The following is a 23,145-nucleotide window of genomic DNA, read 5'->3' as shown; positions in this document are numbered from 1 at the left end:
AACGACAAGAGATCGATCTATGACAAATCACCATCATATTTAAATGTTCTTGAAATAATAATAAAACACTTTGGTAGGTAATAAGGCACATTACTTTGGGAAAGTATTTTTGCTATAAAAATAATATGTAATGCACATATAAAATCATTCAACTAAAAACAATATTGCAGATTGATTGCAATTCAAAAAAATTTTCAGCTCTGGAAGCTGACGGCCAAATTAATTCGAAAGGTGCCTCACTGGTAAATATACTCATATTATTATTATATTGCAATTTGCACAGAAAAATATATACGAACCTATTTCATTTTATAATTTAAAAAAATATTGTATGTAGCTAATATGAAAGCAAAATTATTTTTATTTGTAGGTAGGTATTCTTAAAATAATATATACATTATTTAATAATTAAAATTACATTAATTTGTACATAGAATAAATCAAAATAATATAGAAAGGAAAACAATATTCAATTCATTGATATTGATAATGGCGGATAATCATAATTCTGATTTTATTATTGTTTTTTTCTGAGTTAACAATATACAAAACCAATTTTGGTAAATGAAATAAAGTTCTTTGTATTCTTCAGTCTTTAGAATAAAAGTAATCTGTATCTAATACCTTGTAAAATTATAATAAAATGAGTTTTACAGTTACATTATTGTCAATGAATGAATGTCATGTAAATGTCATATGAACAGATTAAAAAATTATATTTACCTGAGAAACAAATTTACATTTTAAATATATAATTACAGTCAAGCTCAGTTATTATGATCACGGCTATAGCGAGATCTCGGATGCAACGTGGAAACATTCGTTGACATTTTAGTTTTTAGAAATATTATTCCATCTATCGCTAGCCATTTGGTAAAATTCTAACTTTGTATGACATTCACAATAAATATTACCATTAATAATAATAACATTATATTATAAGAGTATTGACAGGAAATTACTGATTCTGTGACTAGTTTGGTTTTAGTGGAATTAAGAGGTAGCAACTGGTACATACTTTGATTTAAAAATATAAATCGAAATAAAATATAATATACTTCTATCAGCATTATGTATATTTGTTTTATCTCACAAAGACACATCCCAACTACATTCGTAGAGTAATCAGAAATTATTTTTTCATTAAATTTTATTACTGCCATTTTGACCGGCAGAGTGTGAATGCGTCTTTGTAAAATAAAAAAAACCTAAAATCTATTTCTACAATATTCTTTATCAGTCACTGGTATAGAAATTTGATATCCATTTTAGAAACGGAAAATATAATAAAATATAATTGAAAATCATAGTTTTTTTATTATTCTCAAGTTCTTATGAAGATAGTTGGTGTTAAAAATGCAAATGATATAATATTTATGTATTTCTAAATAAATAATAAAATTATAGGAATACCATTTTTAAATCATACTGTACAATAAATAGACTAGAAAGATCCTTAGGTTATATAGATTCACATACTTTGTTGTTCTTATTATTTTTTTGTTAAGGCGAATCCTCTACCTATCAGAGGCACTTAGCAGAAAAATATGAAGCTTACAATTTGAGACATTTTTTGATAATTTACAGTTTAAACTGCATTAATTAATAAATTTGTATCTGAAAACATTAAAAAGAAAAATATTTTTTAATTTTAGTCAAAGGCATGTAAAAAATTCACATTTTTTAAATTGTAAGTTAATCTTTGACGTAAATTAAAAAATATTTTTCTTTTAAAGTTTTCAGATACATGGTATTTATTAATTAATACAGTTTAAATTGTAAATTACCAGAAAAATGTCTCAAATTACAAGCTTTATATTTTTCCACTAGATGCCTCTGATAGGTAGAGGTTTCACCCTGTTATTTGTCAATACAATTAATGTACAAAAAGAATACTGTTTTATTTTTTTAATTCTGTAATACTGTTGTATGTTTCATTTAAATACATCAAAATAATAATAATAATGTAAATTACATAAAAATACCAAGTGGATTTATTATTAGTATTAAATTTACAAAAATTAAATACATATCTTTAAAATCAATGATGGCACAGGAGTTGACACAATTCTGCTTTTATTTACATTTAAATAAACACAATTAAAAATGCTAAAATAAAAAAAAATGATTGGTTACAAAATACTAAAACCTAGTATGAATAATAATTACAGCTTAGGTGATTTTCAATACTAACTAATATGCCTACCCTACGTACCTACTCTTAATTTTACATACTAATTATTTTCAAAGGCACAACGATAATAAATACACTTCATTATTTGAAGGTTTTAAAAACCTATTCTATATCTGCTTCAACTTTGGTTTAGTTAATGAAAATAAAAAGTTTTTCTACTGTTTCTACTATTGATAATATTTTCATCTTGGTATATATTTTTTTCACAGGTAATTTAATTGACATCTACAAAAAAAACCCTTGATAACAATTAATTATATTGAGGAACAATAAAGGCATACAATATTTTTTTTTTGCCGCATTGTTTTTCATTTATTTTCACAATTACTCTTTATATCCTCATATTTAAATTTGGAACAAAAAGATACCAGGCAATGGCAATACTCCATAAAATCAACAAATAATATTGAATAAACAGTTGATAGATTTACTATGTTTTTTTGGTAGATCATCTTTCACATAGTCTTTGGTTTTCACTAATAATTTCTTTAGACATTTATTGTCCCTCTTTTATTGGTACATTTACTAGCAGAAAATGTGAGTTAAAGAAACTGGCATCAGTTTTCAAAACGCTGAAAGAAAGTGATCCATAAGTAGAATCCAAAACTTCCACAAGCGTGATGATTTACAGTTTACAGTCATCGCTCTTCATAATTGTGTCAAAAGGCAATCCTGTGAGAACATGGCAATCACGCTCTTTAGCAATGAGTAGAGGGCAAAAAAAAGTAATTAAATCATGTCTTTCGAGTTCACAATTCTTTGATTCTAGAACACCATTGCTTCATCAACAGTGACTATTTAATAATCACATATTTTACTACGACAAATCAATAACACAACATATTGATTGAACCACTTCAATAAGTTAAATGCTTACAGTGGATTTCACTTTATCAAGTTTTTTATATCTGTCTGTGTATCGATACATTAATTAACTGAGGAAAGGAAATTCACATTCACTATCATCTTGTGATCCATCATAACTGGACGGCGGCGTATCTAATTGCGGCAGACCGAGGTCCAAGTATTCCTGATTGGCGGTGATCGTTAAGATTCTGTCCAAATCTTCGACCAGCTCGCTGAATGAAGGTCTGTCGGCGGGCTGGAAGGACCAGCAATCTCGCATAAGCATATATCTGGGGGAAAAAAGAAAAAAAATATTAATGATTGTTGTCAAAGAATGGTGGACACCAAAGTGGAGAATAGGAATAGTGATTATTCTAAGATAAATAAAAAGAATCCAACTGTTAGGTACCTACTGAAAAAAATTGAATTCAAATTATCATCATAATTTGATTTCTACTACACTATAAAATATGTATTATTAAATCATTATAGTATCATATTTTTAATATTTTATTATTTTTTTTTAGTTCTGAATTTAATTAATTTGAATCAACTTATTTATAATTTCATAATTAGCAATTAATGTATATTATCACCTACACCACTGGCCCTTCACGAAGTGAAGGATATATTACGAGGTAGGTAATTAATTATCAAAAGTGGTTAACTCATAAGAATTTTTTTTTACTGGCACCAACTCTGATGAGGGTGTTTGACAATATGTAATTTTTTAGAACATGTCAAATTCAACATCAAATCTGACCTATAGGACTATTTTTCGATAGCAGACAAATCCAGCATGTTTATTTTCAAATAGTATCAAATCCATTTCAACCAATCAGGTTTTTGCAAAGCCAGATGCCATCTTTCAGAATGACATACTGATACCAGATGAAGGTCTCCCACAGGAGACCACCTCAAAGGGCAGACCGAACCATCATATTTCCCAAAATACCACAGCCTACGTCCACTCTACGCGGTTCTCGCAACCCTCTGCCGAGCGAAGCCCGCCTCAAAGAATCGTAAATTCAAATTCTTCAGAATCCCGCCAAACACAGACGCGGCCTGTCAAAAACGGTCGCTCGCACCGCCACTAGTCGATTCGTCGGTAAAACAGAGAGCGCGTTAATGCCGGCAATCTGACAGTGGGACGCGCGCGAAGAGCGCTCTCTTTCCCGTGACGCCGAACCAACAGTATCGCCCGCAAAAGCTCTCTCTCGTATCAGACGTCGACCAACCAGGATCTCTGCTCGCCTCGGACGCGAAGCCAAGCCAGCATCCCCTATTCTCCAGCCAAAAGGACCGTGTCGGCGCCAAGCAAGATACCAAGCTAAAGCATTCCGGACAGCCAGCCAAAAAGACTGCATCGCCATGACCAACCCACCGCCACGACAATAACCTGTACCCACTTAAAATATACCAGCCTTGACAAAATACCCCGTGCGTTTCTGTCTCCCACCCCCGCTTTGGCCTTGACGTTATCACGGCCTGCCATCTCCGCATAAGAGCGCGCGGAAGGCCGGTGAAAATACCATATGAAGGTGATCAGAGAGATGACACATTTGTTTTATTCCTAATAAAACATAAACGTTTTAGGGAGGAATGAAATTATCACAAAATGTGAATTTGACCAAATTTGAAAAGTACCTCCTGATACGAGGCATCTAATAACAATACTCGATAAATCGAACATAATAAATGTTAAAATCTATTAAAAGAAAACATACTTACATATTATTCTATGTACAATTTCACATAATAAAATGTAATGATCTATAACTTCTAAAATGTGCCAAAATCATAAGAAAAAAAATGTTTAGAAACCTAGTGATTCGCAGAAACCGTTAAAGATATATGATAATTAAAAAAAAAGGTTTTCCTATACTTGTGTATTAAAGATATAATTTTTTTAAACAGATTTTCTGTGTATTAAATATACCAAGCACGCAAGTCAAGAATATTGTGTTTATAACATTGTGTGAAGCATAGCATCTAGAAATAAATTTAGTTGACTCTGCCAAGTTTTGATGAAGTTTCAATACCCATCAACATGATGGTATTTCATGTTCGTAACATTATTGAAAATATGGACTGTGTATATTATTAACTTAGCAAATTGGGTTAATTTATTTGTTCGTCACATATCAATTTTAACAAATTCTTGGCACCATTATAAAGAGAAAACACAATAACCAACATGAAATGCCAAGAATGTAAAACAATGAATAACAAACATCCTAATGAATCATAGATTTAATGATTTGTTTAAAGTCGTCATTGTAATTATTCAATGGATGTCGTATAATATTTAGGCTTGATGCATTTACGTGCACAAAATTATTTCATCGCCAATCATTAATAAGCTATGAATAAAAAAATAACTATTTATGAGATATTATTTTGACTATGACCTTGAGAGTCATTCATATTCATTGAAAGTGAAACTAAATTTAGTATACCAACAATGAATATTATGCAGATCAATTAATTAATTTATCCACAGAGGTAAATACTATGCCGAAAAATATACATTCATTAAAATTCAATGAATGAATCCGCGCAGAGGCTCATTGGTAATATAAGACTGACTCAAAAAATTGTCAGGTCAATTGGCTTAAAATGAGCGAAGGGGTGGTTCGCAGGGTGCCTTTTGAATTTGTCACAGTACCACCAGCTCCTTGATTCGGCGGACTTCATGAGTGATTCATAATATGTTATAATTAATATCAAATAAATTCACATCTTCAAGAATCCAAACAAAAATGAATGAATAGTCTTAAAACGTTATTTTATTTTAACCAACACTGTAATTAAAAAAAAACTTTAACTTATTCGTCTTTGCGTTTTAATCTATCGTATTATACAGAGGCAATTTTGGCATATTTTGTGAAGCAATACTTTTTATGGAACACGACGCCAGTCTGAATATAAACATTATCTGAATTATTGAAGTACACAACATTAATGATTGGTAATTTATGAATACACTATTACTAATATTTATATTATTATAACACTATTACTATTATTAATACACTATTACCTTAGGGCGTCAATATTATTTCAAACACAGACAGATGTTTCCCGTCGCGTCGACCCTAACTATTGTGCTCCGAAACCACTGATATGCACTGAGATAAAGATGCCTTGTATCCACAAAAAGTGGAAAAGTTTTTATAAAAATGTTTTTTTTAAATTTAATGAATAAATTACCATGATCATTCCTAGACCTATATGGGCCTCCACAGAGTAAAATTAAAATAATATACATTATATTAACAGGCTTTTTTAATGAGAAATGTTTGATGGCTAAATACAATGAACAATCACTCAATAGAATATTTATATGAACAATCACAAAAAATTGCAAAAACCTTTGATATTAAATTTCTGTGAATACATTAATTAGTTTTGTAAAACAAAAAATTAAAAAAAACTCCTTTTAGTGTAGTACCTGGTACATAATATTATATTGTACCTATTTCCTTTTCTACAAGAAATATATCAGCGTTGACTGAAAACATAAAGTTTTACATCAAACTTAATGAATCCTATTGTCGAATGATGAGTATCGGAGAGCGATAAAATGTAATAAACACAATACGGTACGACATTAGGCATTATTGCGTACAATTGGAATATACCTACAAATAAAAAAAAATGCATTTAGACTCATCAGCCTACTGGAATTTCTCCCCTGACTGCATGAATAAAGTCTATTCCAAAATGAGCATAGACAGGTACGTTATACCAATTCAAACTATTTTCAAAACATATTAATTCCATATTATTCAAATGATATTCAGTAGCATTAGTAATGCAACATTGTTTCTTTCCAAAACAGAGAAGAAGTCCTGATTACTGATTCACTTCATTAATATTTTAAATGAGTAACTCAGCTACTACTTATGAAACTTTTCATTATTAAATTGGGTCGTTTACTTACACTTCTAAGGAACAACATGGCGGCTTCTCCATTCTATGGCCGGCACTCAAATGGTGGTACATGTACTGCCCAGCCACGGTTGGGTATGGCGTACCTCCGAGCGTCATTATTTCCCATAATAACACGCCAAATGACCACCTAAAAATAAAAGAGATACAACATTTTTTATTAAAATGAAATACATACATCAAATCAATAACATTACAAAGCACCAAGCGCATTGATTTGACATAACTTCCACAGTCTACACCAGTGGTTTCCAAACTTTATGTTACTACACCTCCTTTTAAAAAAAATCTAATCTTGGTGCTTCCCCCTCTTTATTTCATTAAATAATACAGACACATGTTTAAATAGTCAAAAATGTACAAATACAAAAAATGAAAAAATGCCTGGTGAATGCCTGTAAAATGACATCGACAAATTCGATGTGTCGCAGTGTCCAGGCGAGTTTATATGTGCAACCCGGCTCAGAGTTGACTAAAACTAATTTAAAACTATTCGCTCAACCCCCATAACCCACAGACAATAAATAATAATGTTATCAGATCACCTCTTTCAGCATACGATACGGTTCGGAGATGCAATAATTCAGTTTTTTTTTGTATTCAAATTTAGCCAAAAACGAGTACATGTAGACATACAAGAAGTATATTTGTGTCGCTACATTTCAAATCAGCCAAGTCCACCTTTAGGTATTTTTGACTTTTTTTGTGAATTGCTGAGGAACTACTGCTTTCTAACATTTCTGCATTATCAAAATGTGGAATTTATTAATTTTAAATATTATATTCTCGAAATAATAATATAAACTTTCACCCTTGTATTTGAGAAAACAAAAAGCTGTTTTTCTCCTATTCATCTATTATGGACTTGGCTGATTTTGAAATCTAGAGACACATTGGGTGGTGGTGCATTGCAGGGAAACAATAATTACCAATCCCCATATTATCCTTTAGTGAAATATCAGACATCTTAGTCATAATAACTTAGGTCAGTACTTAATGAAATCAACACCTAACTGTATAGCAATATAAACAATGAATAAATTTAATAAGCGAACTTACACGTCGGTTTGTGTTGTGAACACTTTATGATACAGAGATTCTGGAGCCATCCATCTCACTGGCAATCGCCCTTCTGTTTTTTTTCTATAATAATCGTTCGATTGAACATCTTTCGCTAAACCAAAATCTGCTATTTTCAATACAAAATCATCTGAAACAAGCACGTTTCGGGCCGCCAAGTCTCGGTGGATACACTAAAACAGTCAAAAAAATAATTAACAATAATTAATTTAATAATATCTATTTAATCAAGTAAGTCAAACATTAAAATATATTATTATGTACGTGTTGTGAATTAAAAAGGCATTATCTAAATCCAAACCTACTATATAATGTAGTGATGTAAAAAGTAAATTCATATCGACTGTGGAAAGGAAAAAGGCCGTAATCCCACAAATTAAATATTTTACAAGAGGCACAAAATCGTTTTTTACGGGTTTCGGTCAAAGTTAAAATACAAAATGGGCAACCTTGAAGTGCATGATAATCAATAATTTGGTTTTTATATCCCTAATCTGATATTGAGTTAATTTAAAAAAAAAAACCTAGATAGATGATGGTTAATTCGTTCTTCCTACGTCACTTCCTTCTTTTTTTTAAATTCGGCAAAAAGTCGGCATTTGCAGCTTACATCCTTTGGACACAACATGTATTTTTGGTCGTGTACAACGTTATTATGCAATAAAACCTATTTTGAAAAACTGAGGGTTACGCCCTTTTTCCTTTCTACAGTCGATATGAATATTATAGATGTCAGGCAATACATTTGATTTGATAATAATAAACTAATCAAATAATGTAATATCCATAAGTACTAAATAATGAAACAATTACAAACCCAGTTTGTAGATAGTATATAGACATCAGTGGCGAAGAGAAGAGCTAGGCTGTTAATATTCGACATAAATAGTGCACACTAAATTTTGTCAGACATACTTATATGATTTCATTGAACTAAGAATACAAACTGCAAATGGTGCAGGTTAGTTTTTATAAATCATTTAAACCAAACCATAATAGTTTATCTATGATATGGGGGAACCCACAAAAACAGTGCACAGTTTTTCATTCATATCTCACATATTTGTTTTCATTGACTTAGGAATATAACTTATTAAAGATGGTGTTGCTTAGTTTTTTTTTAATTCATCAAGCCTTGCCTTACCAAACCATAATAGATAAAAAATATTTATATATCTATAAAATGTATTTTACCATCATCTATTATGGCTTGGTTTCCACAGAGCTTAATTAAATAATTTAAAAAACTAACCAACACTATCTGCCAATTTATAATCTTAGTTCAATGAAAATAATTACAAGATAAAAAGAACTTTTTATATACAACGTTTTTAAATTTCCTGTTGAATCATATAAACTTGACTAGACTAGCTTAAACGATCAAAAACATTTGTACTTGATAGAAATACTGAATAAACTTAGAATACTGAAATGTCATTTTGATTTCCATAGTAACGCACGTATATAATAATAATAATTTTGCTAGGACCCCAGACCCCTAGCAACCAATAATAGTGTTTTACTTTTTACGGATTTCTACCGTAATAAAATAACTTTTCATACAAAACAGAATTAACTGAAAATGAATTCAATTCTACTTAAAGATGGCTAAAAGTAATAAAAGAATGCATTGGCATCATATTCTGATATATTCTAAAAGTTTCAAATGTCTAGCTGGTCGGGAAGTTAGTTAAAAATCGATTGCAAGATTTGTTCTGGATAAACAACCACCGGACAAACAAGAATATGACCCAATAAAAACGTTGTAAAAATACGTAGACCGACAAAGTTTAGTGTACTATTTATGTCGGGATATTAAGAGCCTACCTCCACCCTTCACCACTGATAGATAATCTGTATAATAAACGAAGCAAAGTAATCAAAACAAATTAAATTAAGTAGTGATTAAGCTACATGTCAATTGAATACTTACTCTACGTGAGGCCAAGTACTCCATTCCTCTGGCAACTTGATATGAGAAAGAGACCAAATCTTTTTGGGTCAGAGCCTTCTTTTCCTTATACGGATCGTCAGCACCCATTGTTGGTTCATACCTGAAAAGTGACATTCAATAACAAATGAATATTCTTACCGAAATAGTATTTCATTATATGAGTTTTATCTTATCGTAAGATGTATGTTAAGTCGTAGAATGATTGGTGGTGTCAGAGGTGTGAAAAGACTCACATGCGAATGAGAACAGAAGACTGAAGTTATAAAAGTATGATTAACCCATTGGAGACAAGCGGCGTCAAATTTAAGCCACTTGTCCTCAGTAAAAATGCTTTATTTTTTACTTACTATTTCTTATAACCATGAAAATTTAGCTACATGTTTCAATACCTATACCAGATTAGAAAAACTATTTAAACTAACCAAAATAAATAATATAAAAGTTGTGGCAGTTTTAGTACACAGTTCTTAAATTTACTACAAAATGTAATCTGGATGTTGGTCCACTTTTTTCTGCCTTTCTGTCTGTCTCCAATGGGTTAAGAGTAAGATGGAATACATTTTAATTCAAGTGTTGAATTCACTGCCGTAAAGTCACTAAACTAACAGTCGACTTATAAGCTATAAGTCATTGAGTGTAACCGTGTTCTGCACGTCATTATTTATTGAGATAAAAATAAAATAAATGTTTATTATTTGATGAAAGATTTGTACACACAATTAGCTGTGCTCTATCGAAATTTAGTAACATAACTTTACTGAGAATAACATCAATCAACACAGAACCGAAAAATATTATATTTCTATAATATTATTCCTCCGAGTGGTCATCTATTTATCCCTACCTTCTGCGCCATTGAACACATGTTGGATATTGAAAGCTTTTTATTAGTGTATTATGAAAGGTCTGATTCAGGAAACTATAGACGTTGATACCGCCTAAACCATGGCATCCTCAGAGGATCCAAGGCCATGAGGCCTGAATCATCATTGGGCTGATTCATGCAAACATGAACAGATCGACTGCGAGGCAAATTTCTAGCCCGTAAGCTTGGATGTATGAAAATTTATAGTCACCCTTTTGCAAGTTCTACAAAATTTAATGAAATCATTCTAGCCCTTAATGTATGTAAAATCCTGCATTTTCTTTATACCTACATTAATTCTAGAAGCAAGCAAAAAACCTAGCATCATTATAAATTTTATACTTATTCAATTTTAAACATACAAGCAAGCTGTAATTTAGTGCAGTAATGTTAATCCCAGCAAATGCAGTCCCTTTCAAAGCATGTACCTGGAAAAGGTCTGGTTGAATATTTCTGTGGTTAGCAAAAATTCTCAGAAATATGACACCCAATGTACCTACCAGCCAGGTACATAGGGTGTAAAGGCTGTCCTTTTGTCATTTTTCAGTGACAGAATTTGTAGGTAATATTTTTAATTCTTGCCTGAGTTAACCTACTCCAAAAAGGTTGATTCATTCGGTTTTTGGTCTCGCGCCTCGCTCCCGGCGTCACCGCCATTTTAAATTTATTTATTTTTTTAAAAAATATTTCCTACGCTGTAGTACTTTGTACCTAACTGTATTCCGAACAATAAAACGCCGTTTTCGCCAATATTTCCGCGTTGTCAATCAACATAAGCATGTCCCCGAAAGAAGCCAGCAGACGATATCACCGTGAGATTATGCAGTTGGTTGCTGGGTTGGTTGGGTTGGTTGGGTGCAAATTGGACTTACCCAGTGCCTGTTCGGTGTTTTCTAAGGAACTCTCTCAGATTACCATGAGGCGCATACTCCACAATGACAAACAATGGCCCCCCTTGGGTGCAGCAACCAAGCAAGTTGATGATGTTGATGTGCTTTCCGATCATCTTCATCATTTCCATTTCGGATACCAGGGCCATCATTTCGGCATCAGTATGACCCTCTGTAAAAAAGTAAAATTTTTAGGATACAATAAATTTTTCATTTCTACTAACTTTTTGTTTCAATTTTGGATTACAGTCTAACTTGGTTATTACGATCACGGAAATACCGAGATCTTGGATGTAATGAGGAAACATTCGTTGATATTTTAGTTTATATTTATTCACTTTTCTAACGAGCTACTTGAGCAAAACTGTTAATGTGTCGATCGATCGTTTAAAAACAACATTTTCGACCCTAAGCAATAAAATCTGATGACCGATGCCGCCGGGATCGAATTACGTTTATGACACCATGTAAGTGTCTAAGTACCTAATTGGTATTTTCGCCGACAACATTGAAAAACTATCCACACATATGGTTGAAATTGCATGTAAAAGCTTTGTGAAGTCAGTAGGTACCTACCAGCATTACAATAAACAACTTCTTTCGTAGTTTATTAATGCCATGCTTGTTTCGGTGATTTTGATGGTTTTCAGATTTTTTATATTCTATGCTTAAATAGAACATGGCGCGAAAAATGTTATATAACGATATAACGAGTAATGCTTATAACGAGCAAATTCAGTCAGTCCCATCTTCCTCGTAATAACCAAGTTCAACTGTATGTTGTTTAGTAATTGAATGTGGAAATCGGGAAAGAAACAGAATATCAATAATCAGCATTTCTCACATCATGAAAATAACATTGATTGACATCCAAAGTTTTCCCAGATACAGAATTTGAGCCCAAACCCACATCTTCAGAGATGGGTAAAATAAAATAAATATTTATTCTAAAAGATTGATGTACAAAAATAAATATGTACTTTTAACCACACTCCCCAAACCTACAGCTCCATGTCGGCAAAAATAGTAGAAGTCATACAATAGGTACCATGGACATCATAGTTACCTTTCAGCATTTTAACAGCCACAACGGAATTGAGTCCTTGTTTCAAAAGACCATTGCCCTCGGCTATGACGACTTTTCCGAATTCACCCTCACCCAGAATCTTTCCGAGGCTTAAACTTTCTCTAGGCAATTCCCAATCAATGTCGACAGGCAATTCATATTCAGACACGAGCATAGAGTCACTGTTTAAGCTTGACACCTGAGATAATTTTTGCTTTTCAATCTTGACAATTGGCATGAGCTGTGAAAAAAAATCAATAATCATTATTAAATCAGTAAAATGTAACCAGAATTGTTACAATCCCATATTTTTTTAAATGTTAAGGTGACGCATCAGTGAAACGCCAAATAATTTTCAACTGTACGCGCGACGAAATTTTGTACTCGCTTCGCATTCCTTGAGAGAACGTCGAGTCAGACATACGTCACTTTGCTGCGTGATGGCGACGGGCCAATTAATTCTAAAATCGTGTAAAGATGACTAAAAACGTTACCCATTTACTTTAAAAAGAAAACATGTCAATAAATATATTATTATTGTTACTAATAGAATAATAAACAGAACATAAAATGGACATATGTTGGATTTATATGAGAAATAATATTTCGTTTGACAGGCGTCTTGCACCCGCGACCCGCAATCCGCACATCGCCTAGCAACGATCTTTTTAGACCGTGCCTCAACTAATGCATGGCCTTAAGTTCCAGTGGGAAAATATAGCGTGGTTCGGTTCCATCAAATTAAAATCGGTACACCGAATCAGGTGTAGTGATCTTCGTTACTGAGTACTTATTAAAACTTTTATTGCGTGGAAGAATATTTGCAAATAATAAAAACACAGAACTATTTTTCATTATTGATGCTTATCCATTGCATTTCCTCCTCTCAATGTAACACGCATAATATATATCATATCGAATTAATGAGGGTTTTCTTACCAAGGGTTCAGTAATAGTCGCTGATGTAACTCCGTTCTCCAGATTTTGTTTCTCCACTGTGACCCTCTTGGTCCAGTGGGTGACAACATTTGCAGCTCTGGTTGTCTCGATGGCGAGAAGTTTCTTTTCCCGGTTCAACTTCTTCAAAATGCAGAGGAAAATAATTGCTGCTATGAAGAACAGTGAACCGAAAACCACAGCCAGAATGATCACGAGCAATGAGGTTGGTCGGGCGGCCACTGTCGGCGGCTCCGGATAAGCTGTAGACAACAAATATATCTAAATATTAAGGTGAAGGGAAATAATTTTGTGATAGACTTCACAAAATACTCTACCAAATCTGTGAACTTCGGTAATATTTAAGATGCAGTATCATCATCACTCACAGCCTGTGGTGGGGGTGGGCTGTAGTGACATCAATTGACGAAAATAATAAAAGAAAGCTCGAGGGGTAATACAGTTTACTGCATTAATATTTGTTTTAAAAAACAGTTGAGTCATGCTTTCAATTTTTATTATTTTCATATTTTGTTTTGCAACAAATGAATCACTTTTTCACTTGTTCTATTAATATTTGATTCTATCATTAAACATGAACTAGCAGAGCCAGCTGGCGGTCGCCAGTCTGTCTCGCTAGGTCTTGAAGACGGCTTGGCGGTGTTTGATATTAATATAATTGTGAAGTATGCATAGATGGCGCCATAGTTTTCCCTTCGGGATGGATTTTCATTCACCTCAGACAGTTTGACATTTCGCTGATTTGTCAGTTTTACGATTTGCAAGTCGTCAGTGCCAATATAAATTTGGGGTCATATGCGTAGTCTATTCTGGAGTCTGGCCTTCACAATATCGTCTGACACCACTTCAGACTGATAGGCCAAGCAGAACAGCTGGCAATCGCCGATTATTGCTATCACTGATATTTTAATATAATATAATATGTTTATATATTGCACTTTTTCATTCATACTTATTTGTTTTAGTTAGTTTTTTTTATAATTCATTAAACCCTGCCTAAACCAAACAATAGTAGTTAAAAATATTATTATATTTATTAAATATCCAAAATGATGTATGATTTAAAGGCATAATTGTAAATATTTTATAGACAGATGCGTATTATGGCTTGGTTTCCTAGGGTTTAATTGAATTTTAAAACCTAACCAACACCATCTGTAAATAATTGTAGCCTTAGTTAAATGTAAACAAATACTTAGAACTGACAAAGTTTAGTCTGTACTATCTATGGTGGATCAACCCTACCTCCACCCATCGCCACTGCAGGATAGTCTAATTTTTCATACATTTAGAGTATTGCGTTATAAATCGTTTTATTTAATCAATGGGGGAAGATCCCATTAGATTGAAAAAATGTAAAAACTATTTATCATAGTGTCTTTTAAGATACTTGTAATTACCACCCTGAAGGGGTGTGTCCGTATGCATATGCTTTGCTTAGGAGCAAAAATGGTATTTGATTTTAAAATTCGTAAGTATGTACTTAATATCATCATCATCAGCCGGGGTAAATCCACTGCTGGATGAAGGCCTCCCCAAGCTTCTTCCAACTCTCCGGTCCTGTGTCATTCGCTGCCACGTATTTCTGCCGAACTTTACCAGTTCGTCAATCCAGCGGCTTTTAGGGTGACCCTGTGGCCTTGTGTGTGTTTTTTATGAATATCTTTTTTTTTTAAAGAAAGCTTTGCTAATATTTAAAATAAAGTAAAAAGCTGACTTATGTGTGTATACACAAGAGGTTTTTTTCTTGTTTGGCTGACTTATGTGATTATGGACAATTAATGGATCATTAAAAAAATCATAATAATAATGAAAACATTTGATTTTTATCAAAGAATACCAAATTTATTCAATATAATTAATTATTACAAAGAGAAACCTAATCTAACATAAAAAAAATTATATTTGTTTGTTTGTTCGTATTGTATGCGCTGTTATACCGTTCATCCGATTGCGATAAAACTTTGTCAATTTATTGCTTGCACTTGCGCGAAGATTATAGGCTCATAGGAAAATCATCTTCTTCTTCTATCCGATTGCGATGAAACTTTTGTCAGTTGTTGTGCGCACACCTGCGAAGGTTTCTAAATTAGTATTATATAAAATACAAAGTTTGTTGTTTGTTTGTTCTATCTAATTTTGAATTTTTTACTACAAATTAATACTATTAATAATACATTAATAACATATTGCCATATTGTATTACACAGATATTTTAATATTAAAAAGATAATTACTTATTATTATTTTTTAAATATCTAAGATAAATGCATCAACGAAGCGACCCTGTGCGAAGCCGGGTACTTCAGCTTGTCTATTATAAAAAATGAGAGAAAAAAAGAACCAGGAGACATAAAAAACAAAACTTTACTTCAAAAATCCACCAAGATACAAATGAACACCAAAAAATACATAGATCATTGAAAATTAAATATAATTAATATTTATTCTAGTTTTCATGTTTCCACTAAATCTGGATCAATATCAGGTATGTTCCTGGAGGGCAGTTGGTGATAAAAGTCATGAAATATAGTTGGAATTAGCGGCAATAGAGATATAAGGTCAATCTTTTTCTCTTGGCTAATAGGTAAAGGAGCGTTGGTTATCTGAGGAAAAGTTAGATCAGTTGTTTCCATCCTTTCTGGAAAACCTCGCCGTCTTAAACACAGTGTTTTGAAAGATTTTTCTTCTTCTAGGCTTGGTTTGAAATAAACAATTCCGAATTTTTTTGTATATCTCAGTCAACGAGCATCGTGCCACTTAAATGGGTTGCCAGATTCGTCTTTCTTTCTCAGCACAAGTGGGCCTTTCAACAAGCTGGAAAATTCTAGAAAGTCAGATTGTATCATTTCAACGACTTCAAATCTATTTCCGCATGATCTGACTCGCTGAAACCAATCGTACGAGTGGTTAATTTGACTAATAATTTTCTTTTTCTTTTGTTCAATAACAGCATGGTCCGAATCAACTTCTGAAGTCTGTGAAATTCCTCTCTGTAGTATCGAATAGATACATAATTCTCAGTTTCCGCTTTGTACATATCGAATATTTTTTTATGGTTAAATGTGATGGCAAGAGTATAGTGGCTTTCATAAGATGGAAATTTATTTATGTGTTCAGAAACTTTAATCAAATCTTCATCGGTTCATTTATCTGAAAGGATATGCCAACCTAGATTGTCAGTGGTTTGTGTGCCACATACAGTAGCTTATTTTTTTTTGTGGCGACAAGATTAACAAAATTGTCTGTTTCATCAAACGTTTTTAGAAAACAACTCTTGCATACTTTAATTTTACTACCTTCAATATTCAAAGAATAATTAAAGGGTTTTAAATTAAATTTTTCCTTACTGAGATCTTGAAATCTAGGTCGGTGAATGGCCGTATTTTGAATGGAAATATATGACGATATGTAAGCACTCCTTTTGTAAGATTCCAATATTCTTCAAAAAGCTTGATGCGATGACTTTCTATGATTCGATCTTGGCACAACATTCTGCATTTAGATAAAGGGAGTTGAATGCGTTTTCTAATTAACTTCCCAGCCTATGAATGGTATTCTTGGCCACTGTTCCTTTTGCGTTTTCTTTCTTCACGTATACCTCTTGTATCTTTTTTTGATGATTGCGGAGACTCTTGAAACTCTTACTTCAATTTCATTATGTTCCGAACCTGGTACTGTAGTATCAGTTATAATATGCCATGGAGGAATATATGAGGGTCAATGACAGAGTCATCAGAGCTAGAGTCATATACTGTACTTTCATTTTGGGCATACAAATAATTAAGTTCATGTGTTGAAGCCAAACATTGAAGATTCTGGTTCGATATATCCGGATTACTGTCATTTCTGCAGTTATTGATATGGTTAGTATCACTAGAGATAAAAGGTCGATCTTGATCCAAAAACTCATACGCGGAGACAAATGGCAACGTTTTTGCTAGTGCTGAAATATCACAATCACATTAATATGTTGTTAACGTTAACAAATGAAACTTAAATTCAAATTGTGTGAAATCAAAAGCACCAATGTACTCCCTCTAAAATTATGTTTATGAAAAAATAACATAAAATTACGAAAGTGTGGTAAACTTACCTTGCAACTTTATCAATGATGTTTTATTGGATAATGATAATGCAAGTATTTTCAAAGTATTAATCAGTTTAAATAGTTTACACGCCTTTTATGAGTTCAGAACATCAATACTACACTAGACTAAATGAACTGTCTAACGGCGACTAACACCATAAGTCATCCATTGTTGCCACTTCAAAATTTTTAATTTTTTGAATAATCACATAAGTCAGACTTATGTGTTTTTACGCCCCGCTTTTCAGAGGAAAATAACTTATGTGATTGTGTGTATTTGTATTATAACACCATACTAACAGCCTTTGACTTATGTGTTTATACACAAGTGTGCAGAATCACTGACTTATAGAATCAGTAAAAACCGAAAAACTGAATTATTTGACTTATGTGGTTTTACACCCCCCCGGCCATAGAAATTCTAACATGCTAAATTTATTATTTAACAAATTATCTGGGTGGGGAAATAAAAAAAATATTATTTTTATCATGTAAAAAAATGAAAAAAGTAGCAGGTGCTTACTTATTGTACTTAATTGTGTCATAAAAAAGTGATAATTGACTATATTATATTTCACTTATAAGTGGTCAATGATAAAATAGCAAACAACATGCATAATAAGAAGCATCATTCAGTCGGAAGCCAACAGCGGTGGAGTGAGGTTGTACAACTTCGCTTGCGTATTCGGGACGCTATTCGCCTGGTTACTCGCGAACGGTTATAAATACGGGATACAACAAAAATAATATTGTTTGTAAATGAATTTGACAATAAACTCAACATGTGTGGTCCCATGTGATTTTGACAATCAGTGCCAGTGCTTGAGAAAAAGTGAAAAATATTTATTGTTGCACGGATAGTGCACTTTGTGCGGGGAGTGCGTCAAACGCTGTGAAGCGAGGGGTTGTCCACACTGTTTTTTGTTCACACTGTTGCGCGAATTCCAAGACCGCGTGAACGGCAAAAGCAATAAAATGGAAAACACCACGATGGAAGTGAATGAAACCAAAAAAACGAAGAAGAAAAGAAACGATGATGAAGAGGAAGTGGTTGGAGAAAAAGAAGAAGAATGGCAGACGGTGACCTCTGGAAAAAAACCCAGAAGAGACTCTGGGGTCACTCCAAAGGGAAACCAAAACATCGTCATGATAGCGACGGGAAGTAAAATTCCATTAAAATTGAAAATAGCGCAGATGCTGCATAAGGCAGGAGTAAAAGTACAGAAAATTTACAATAAAAATTTAAAGACGTACATCCAAGTAGAAGACGAAAAAGAAGCAGATAAAGTGAAACAAGCTGGAGAACTCAAAGATCTCGGTTTTGTGACCAAAGAGAATGACTCCTGCTCTTATGGAGTAATAAGAAAAGTCGATATTGATATGGACCTCCAAGAACTGCAAATGGAAATCAAAAGTGATGCAAAAGTAATCAACCTTAAGAGGTTGACAAGAAAATGTGATACAGGAGAGCTGACAAAGACCTCGTCAGTCAGTATTAAATTTGGGGAGAAAATATTGCCGAGAACAATTTACATATATGGAGTCTCTTTTGCTGTAGAACCGTATGTATTCAGGGTTATGCAATGCTACAAATGCTGGTGATATGGGCATATCGCGAACAATTGCGGACGTACAGTAGAAACGTGCCCTAAGTGTGGTGAAAACCACAAAACCTGCGAAAAAAATGAGGAAATTACGTGCATCAATTGCAAAGGTAACCACGCGGCAAACAGCCAAAAATGCCCAAAGTGGCAAGAGGAAAAGAATTGCAAAGAAGCAATGAAAAAAATGAACATACCTTTCAAGGAAGCAAAAAAAAATATGTCAAATAATAGCTATGCTGACATATTAAAACAAAAAAAAATCGTAGGAAGAGATGAAAGCGAAACAATTCAAAAAACTAAGGAAAACAAAAAGAAAGAAGAAGCGGTGGTAGAAGCTTCAGGCTCAACAATAATATCTACAGGTAGTAGCGTAAAGCCTACAAAAAATAAGAAAAATTCAAAGGGGAAGACAGAGGTTAACGCGATGGGAGAAATTATGAAAGTCTTGCTGAAAGGGGGAGACTGGCAGCAGATCATTAAACAACTAATAATTAAAGCAGTGGACTGGGTATGCAAACAATTCAAAGAAGGACACTTAAAGGAAATTCTAGGGGAGGTTCTGGAGCAAAATGGATAATAAAAAACAAATTAGGATTTTACAATGGAATGCCAGAAGTATGAAGCAAAAAAAGGATGATATAGAACTCTACTTAATAAGACAAAAAATTTCAATAGCATTAATCTCAGAGACTTGGCTGAGGTCTGAATTAGACTATCTGAAATTCAATGATTACACGATGTATCGAAAATACAGAAGGGATGGATACGGAGGAGAGCGATTCTGGTGCATAAAACACTGGCGTCTAAAGAAGAAAGAAAGAAAGACGGAAGAGCTAGACAAAATAATTATAAAGCCATTTAACAGAATAGGAGTGAGGACCTGATCTAAGGATCCCCTTCTAGAAGAGAAGAGGCGATATGACAGCGAGTCGCAGTCAAAGCCTCGGTAAAATCACAAAAAAAAAAAAAAAAAAAAAGAAGCATCATTGGAATTTAATTTTTATTGAGTATTAATAGTTACTAATGATTTAAAAGAAGAAGAAAGGTTACTGTAATTTTATATATAATAATTATTTACTTAACTTTGCTGGTTGCAATAACTTTTCATTATTATATTTTAAATTTTAGTAATCAATATGTAACTGTTTGTTTCCTAAATGTAAAAATATTACAAATATTACTGAATCAGGATAGTATGTGATACTTACTATTGAGAAGCAAATTCTAAATTTGAATTCTGACACTTCAAATGAACTTATAGACGGTTCGCAAAAGAAAACAAATGACAATCATTAGTCTATTAGTTTGACAGTGAGGTGGTTATAGATTATATTTTCGTAGTAATTAGTGAGGAAATATGCATTTATTTCTTGTTAAAAACTCATCGTAGTAAAAAAAATAAAAGAAATGTTAAAAACTCATTGTAGACCAATGTGCCTCTTACAGATTTGAATAGTTTTGTGGAATATTAATTTAGATTTGTGAAATATCGATTATATAGAAAGTATTAAGCGACATTTATAATCAATTTGCGGTAGATGGAAGCAAGACGCGAAAATGTATGGTGACGGATATAAAACACGATTTAAAAATAATATTATCTGTGATTGTGTTGAGTTTTATCAGATTGTGCCGGATTCAAATGGAAGTAGATTCGGGACTCTAAAACATGAAGACAATGCATTTCATGGCTTAAGAATCTCTGCGATCGATGAAACTCCACCAAAGTGTTCGAGGTAGTAGACAATAATATAGCAGGGGTAGCCCAGCTGACAGATAGGAGTGGCACAAAAAGAAATGTTTTTCAATGTGTATCGATCAACTCATTTAGTGCTAACACCGCGACTGGCGCGTTTGGAGCAGTTGGCCATTAGATATAATTAACGTGTTATTTAAATGTGGTAATTAAAAGGTCAGCAGTGATTGTGTTAATTAAATCCACTATATTGTATGTCAACCAAAATATTTAGTACTTACATTCCAGAACAGTTAAATAAGCCTTGGCTGATGTTCGTCCAAGAGAATTCCCAGCTATGCAGACGTACCATCCTTCATCTTCCATGGTTACATTGGTCAGCTCCAGTACAGCAGAATTATCACTATTTTGACTTGACTGCAAAAAAGGTAATCTTAGATTAGCCAATGGAATTATTTTAGGATATGTAGTTGATGTTTCTTTATGAAAGAGATTAGTGAAAAGAATAAAACTCTCGATGCTTCAAACTTGTAATTTAAATGGCGGCTGGGTATTAAAACATATTAAGACATTTAAAGAATTAATACTATCGACCGGGTGGGTACTCGGTGAAATTTGAATTCAAATTCTAATTGATTTGAGTTTTGTACTATTCCATTTGAGTAATTTTTTGCGACCCACGTTTCACCTTTCAGGTTTTACAGCGTTTACCTTATTTTATTGTATTAAATTACTATATAAACAAATTAACTGTATACGTTTTCAGTGTGTATTTGCAATTGACGAGTATGCATAGTGCCTGAAGATGCAGAAAGCCGAAACCCGGGCCGCAAAATAATACCCAGATGGAGTACAAAACTCAAATCAATTTGAATTTAAAGAATTCATTACTATGTATTTTGTTAACTTTGATTGTTTTTTTGAATAAAAAACACGCTAATTGAGTCGTGGGTCCCATGTTTGAATCCTGGGTTTGGCAAATACACATATTACTTTTCAATGTGTGTTTGTAGTTAGTGTATGGACCTAATAGGTTGAGCAAGTCGCGAGTGGAGAACTACAAGGTTCTAAGTGTTTGTCCTTGATGAAACAAAAGTAACAATGTGGCAGCTTAGAATACTACTTCATTGTTGGGTTTGTTTTCTCAAGGACGAATACTTAGAACCTTGTAGTAATAGGCTCGCGAAGTGGCTAACGTTCATTTCTTGTAAAAACAAATATCTGTTAATACTAACGTCCACTCATAGTCAAAAATAGTCATACACTAGTCACACATAGTCAAAAAAAAATATTGCTTCTCTCAGTGAGCGGAATTTTTTGTATGATTCTGGTCTTGAAAATACATAAAATGTGATTTTTAATCAATTTCTAAAATACATGTCGCAATAATATTAAATTTTACAATCAATTGCAATTTATAGATCATTTATGTCCCTTAGCTTTCTTCATAATAAAACTATGTAACTGTGCAATCCAATGTTGTCAACCACTGGGCCAATTTGATTGGTATTGAGACATCATGCGTCTTGTGGTGTAGATATTGGAGGACAAAACCACGCAATTGGGCATTTTCGCCAAAGTTTGTACATTGCGTTTTTGGCATGTCCCATGACTTTGATTGATTTTTTCATAGTTATTATATTATAAAATGTTGGAAAGTTATGTACTTTTAACATGCAAATTTATTAATTTACTCTATTCAATCAGTTAAATACAACTATCTGACCTGTATATATTTTTAATTGATTATTTAGATCGAAAGGTAGTGCGTTTTTACCATGTCCCACCCATAAATTCAAATAAACAAAGTCTGATTTCGTCATTAATTTTGAGTGTGTAAAATTAAATTCGTAGTGTTTTCAACAGCTTACATTATATATTTTTGGAAAATATATAGTTTTTTCGTAAATTTGTACCAATATTGAAAAAAAATCACGTTTAAAGTGTGT

The 23,145-nt window shown here is 32.7% G+C and overlaps 1 protein-coding gene across 4 annotated transcripts in view; it reads right to left on the bottom strand.

Moving 5' to 3' along the window:
- Positions 1 to 1,916: 1,916 nt before the first annotated feature.
- The window catches only part of LOC147065675 (fibroblast growth factor receptor homolog 1-like), a 272,850-nt gene continuing 251,621 nt past the window's right edge, over positions 1,917 to 23,145 (bottom strand). For all 4 annotated transcript variants that reach the window (XM_085957090.1, XM_085957093.1, XM_085957091.1 and 1 more), the window contains 8 exons: positions 21,478 to 21,613; positions 13,789 to 14,048; positions 12,850 to 13,090; positions 11,766 to 11,955; positions 10,008 to 10,128; positions 8,054 to 8,247; positions 6,987 to 7,124; positions 1,917 to 3,330 (listed from right to left, as the gene is read on the bottom strand). In XM_085957090.1, coding sequence (XP_085813216.1) covers positions 3,126 to 3,330; positions 6,987 to 7,124; positions 8,054 to 8,247; positions 10,008 to 10,128; positions 11,766 to 11,955; positions 12,850 to 13,090; positions 13,789 to 14,048; positions 21,478 to 21,613 — 1,485 coding nt within the window. In that variant the 3' untranslated portion in view covers positions 1,917 to 3,125. The remainder of the gene's footprint in view (positions 3,331 to 6,986; positions 7,125 to 8,053; positions 8,248 to 10,007; positions 10,129 to 11,765; positions 11,956 to 12,849; positions 13,091 to 13,788; positions 14,049 to 21,477; positions 21,614 to 23,145) is intronic.

The sequence above is a fragment of the Rhyacophila brunnea genome, unplaced genomic scaffold (assembly GCF_057557595.1).
Source record: "Rhyacophila brunnea isolate RB1 unplaced genomic scaffold, BYU_Rbru_1.0 scaffold_6, whole genome shotgun sequence".
NCBI lineage: Eukaryota > Metazoa > Arthropoda > Insecta > Trichoptera > Rhyacophilidae > Rhyacophila > Rhyacophila brunnea.
Note: the sequence above shows the minus strand (reverse complement) of the source record. Positions and strands in the feature narration are given on the sequence as shown.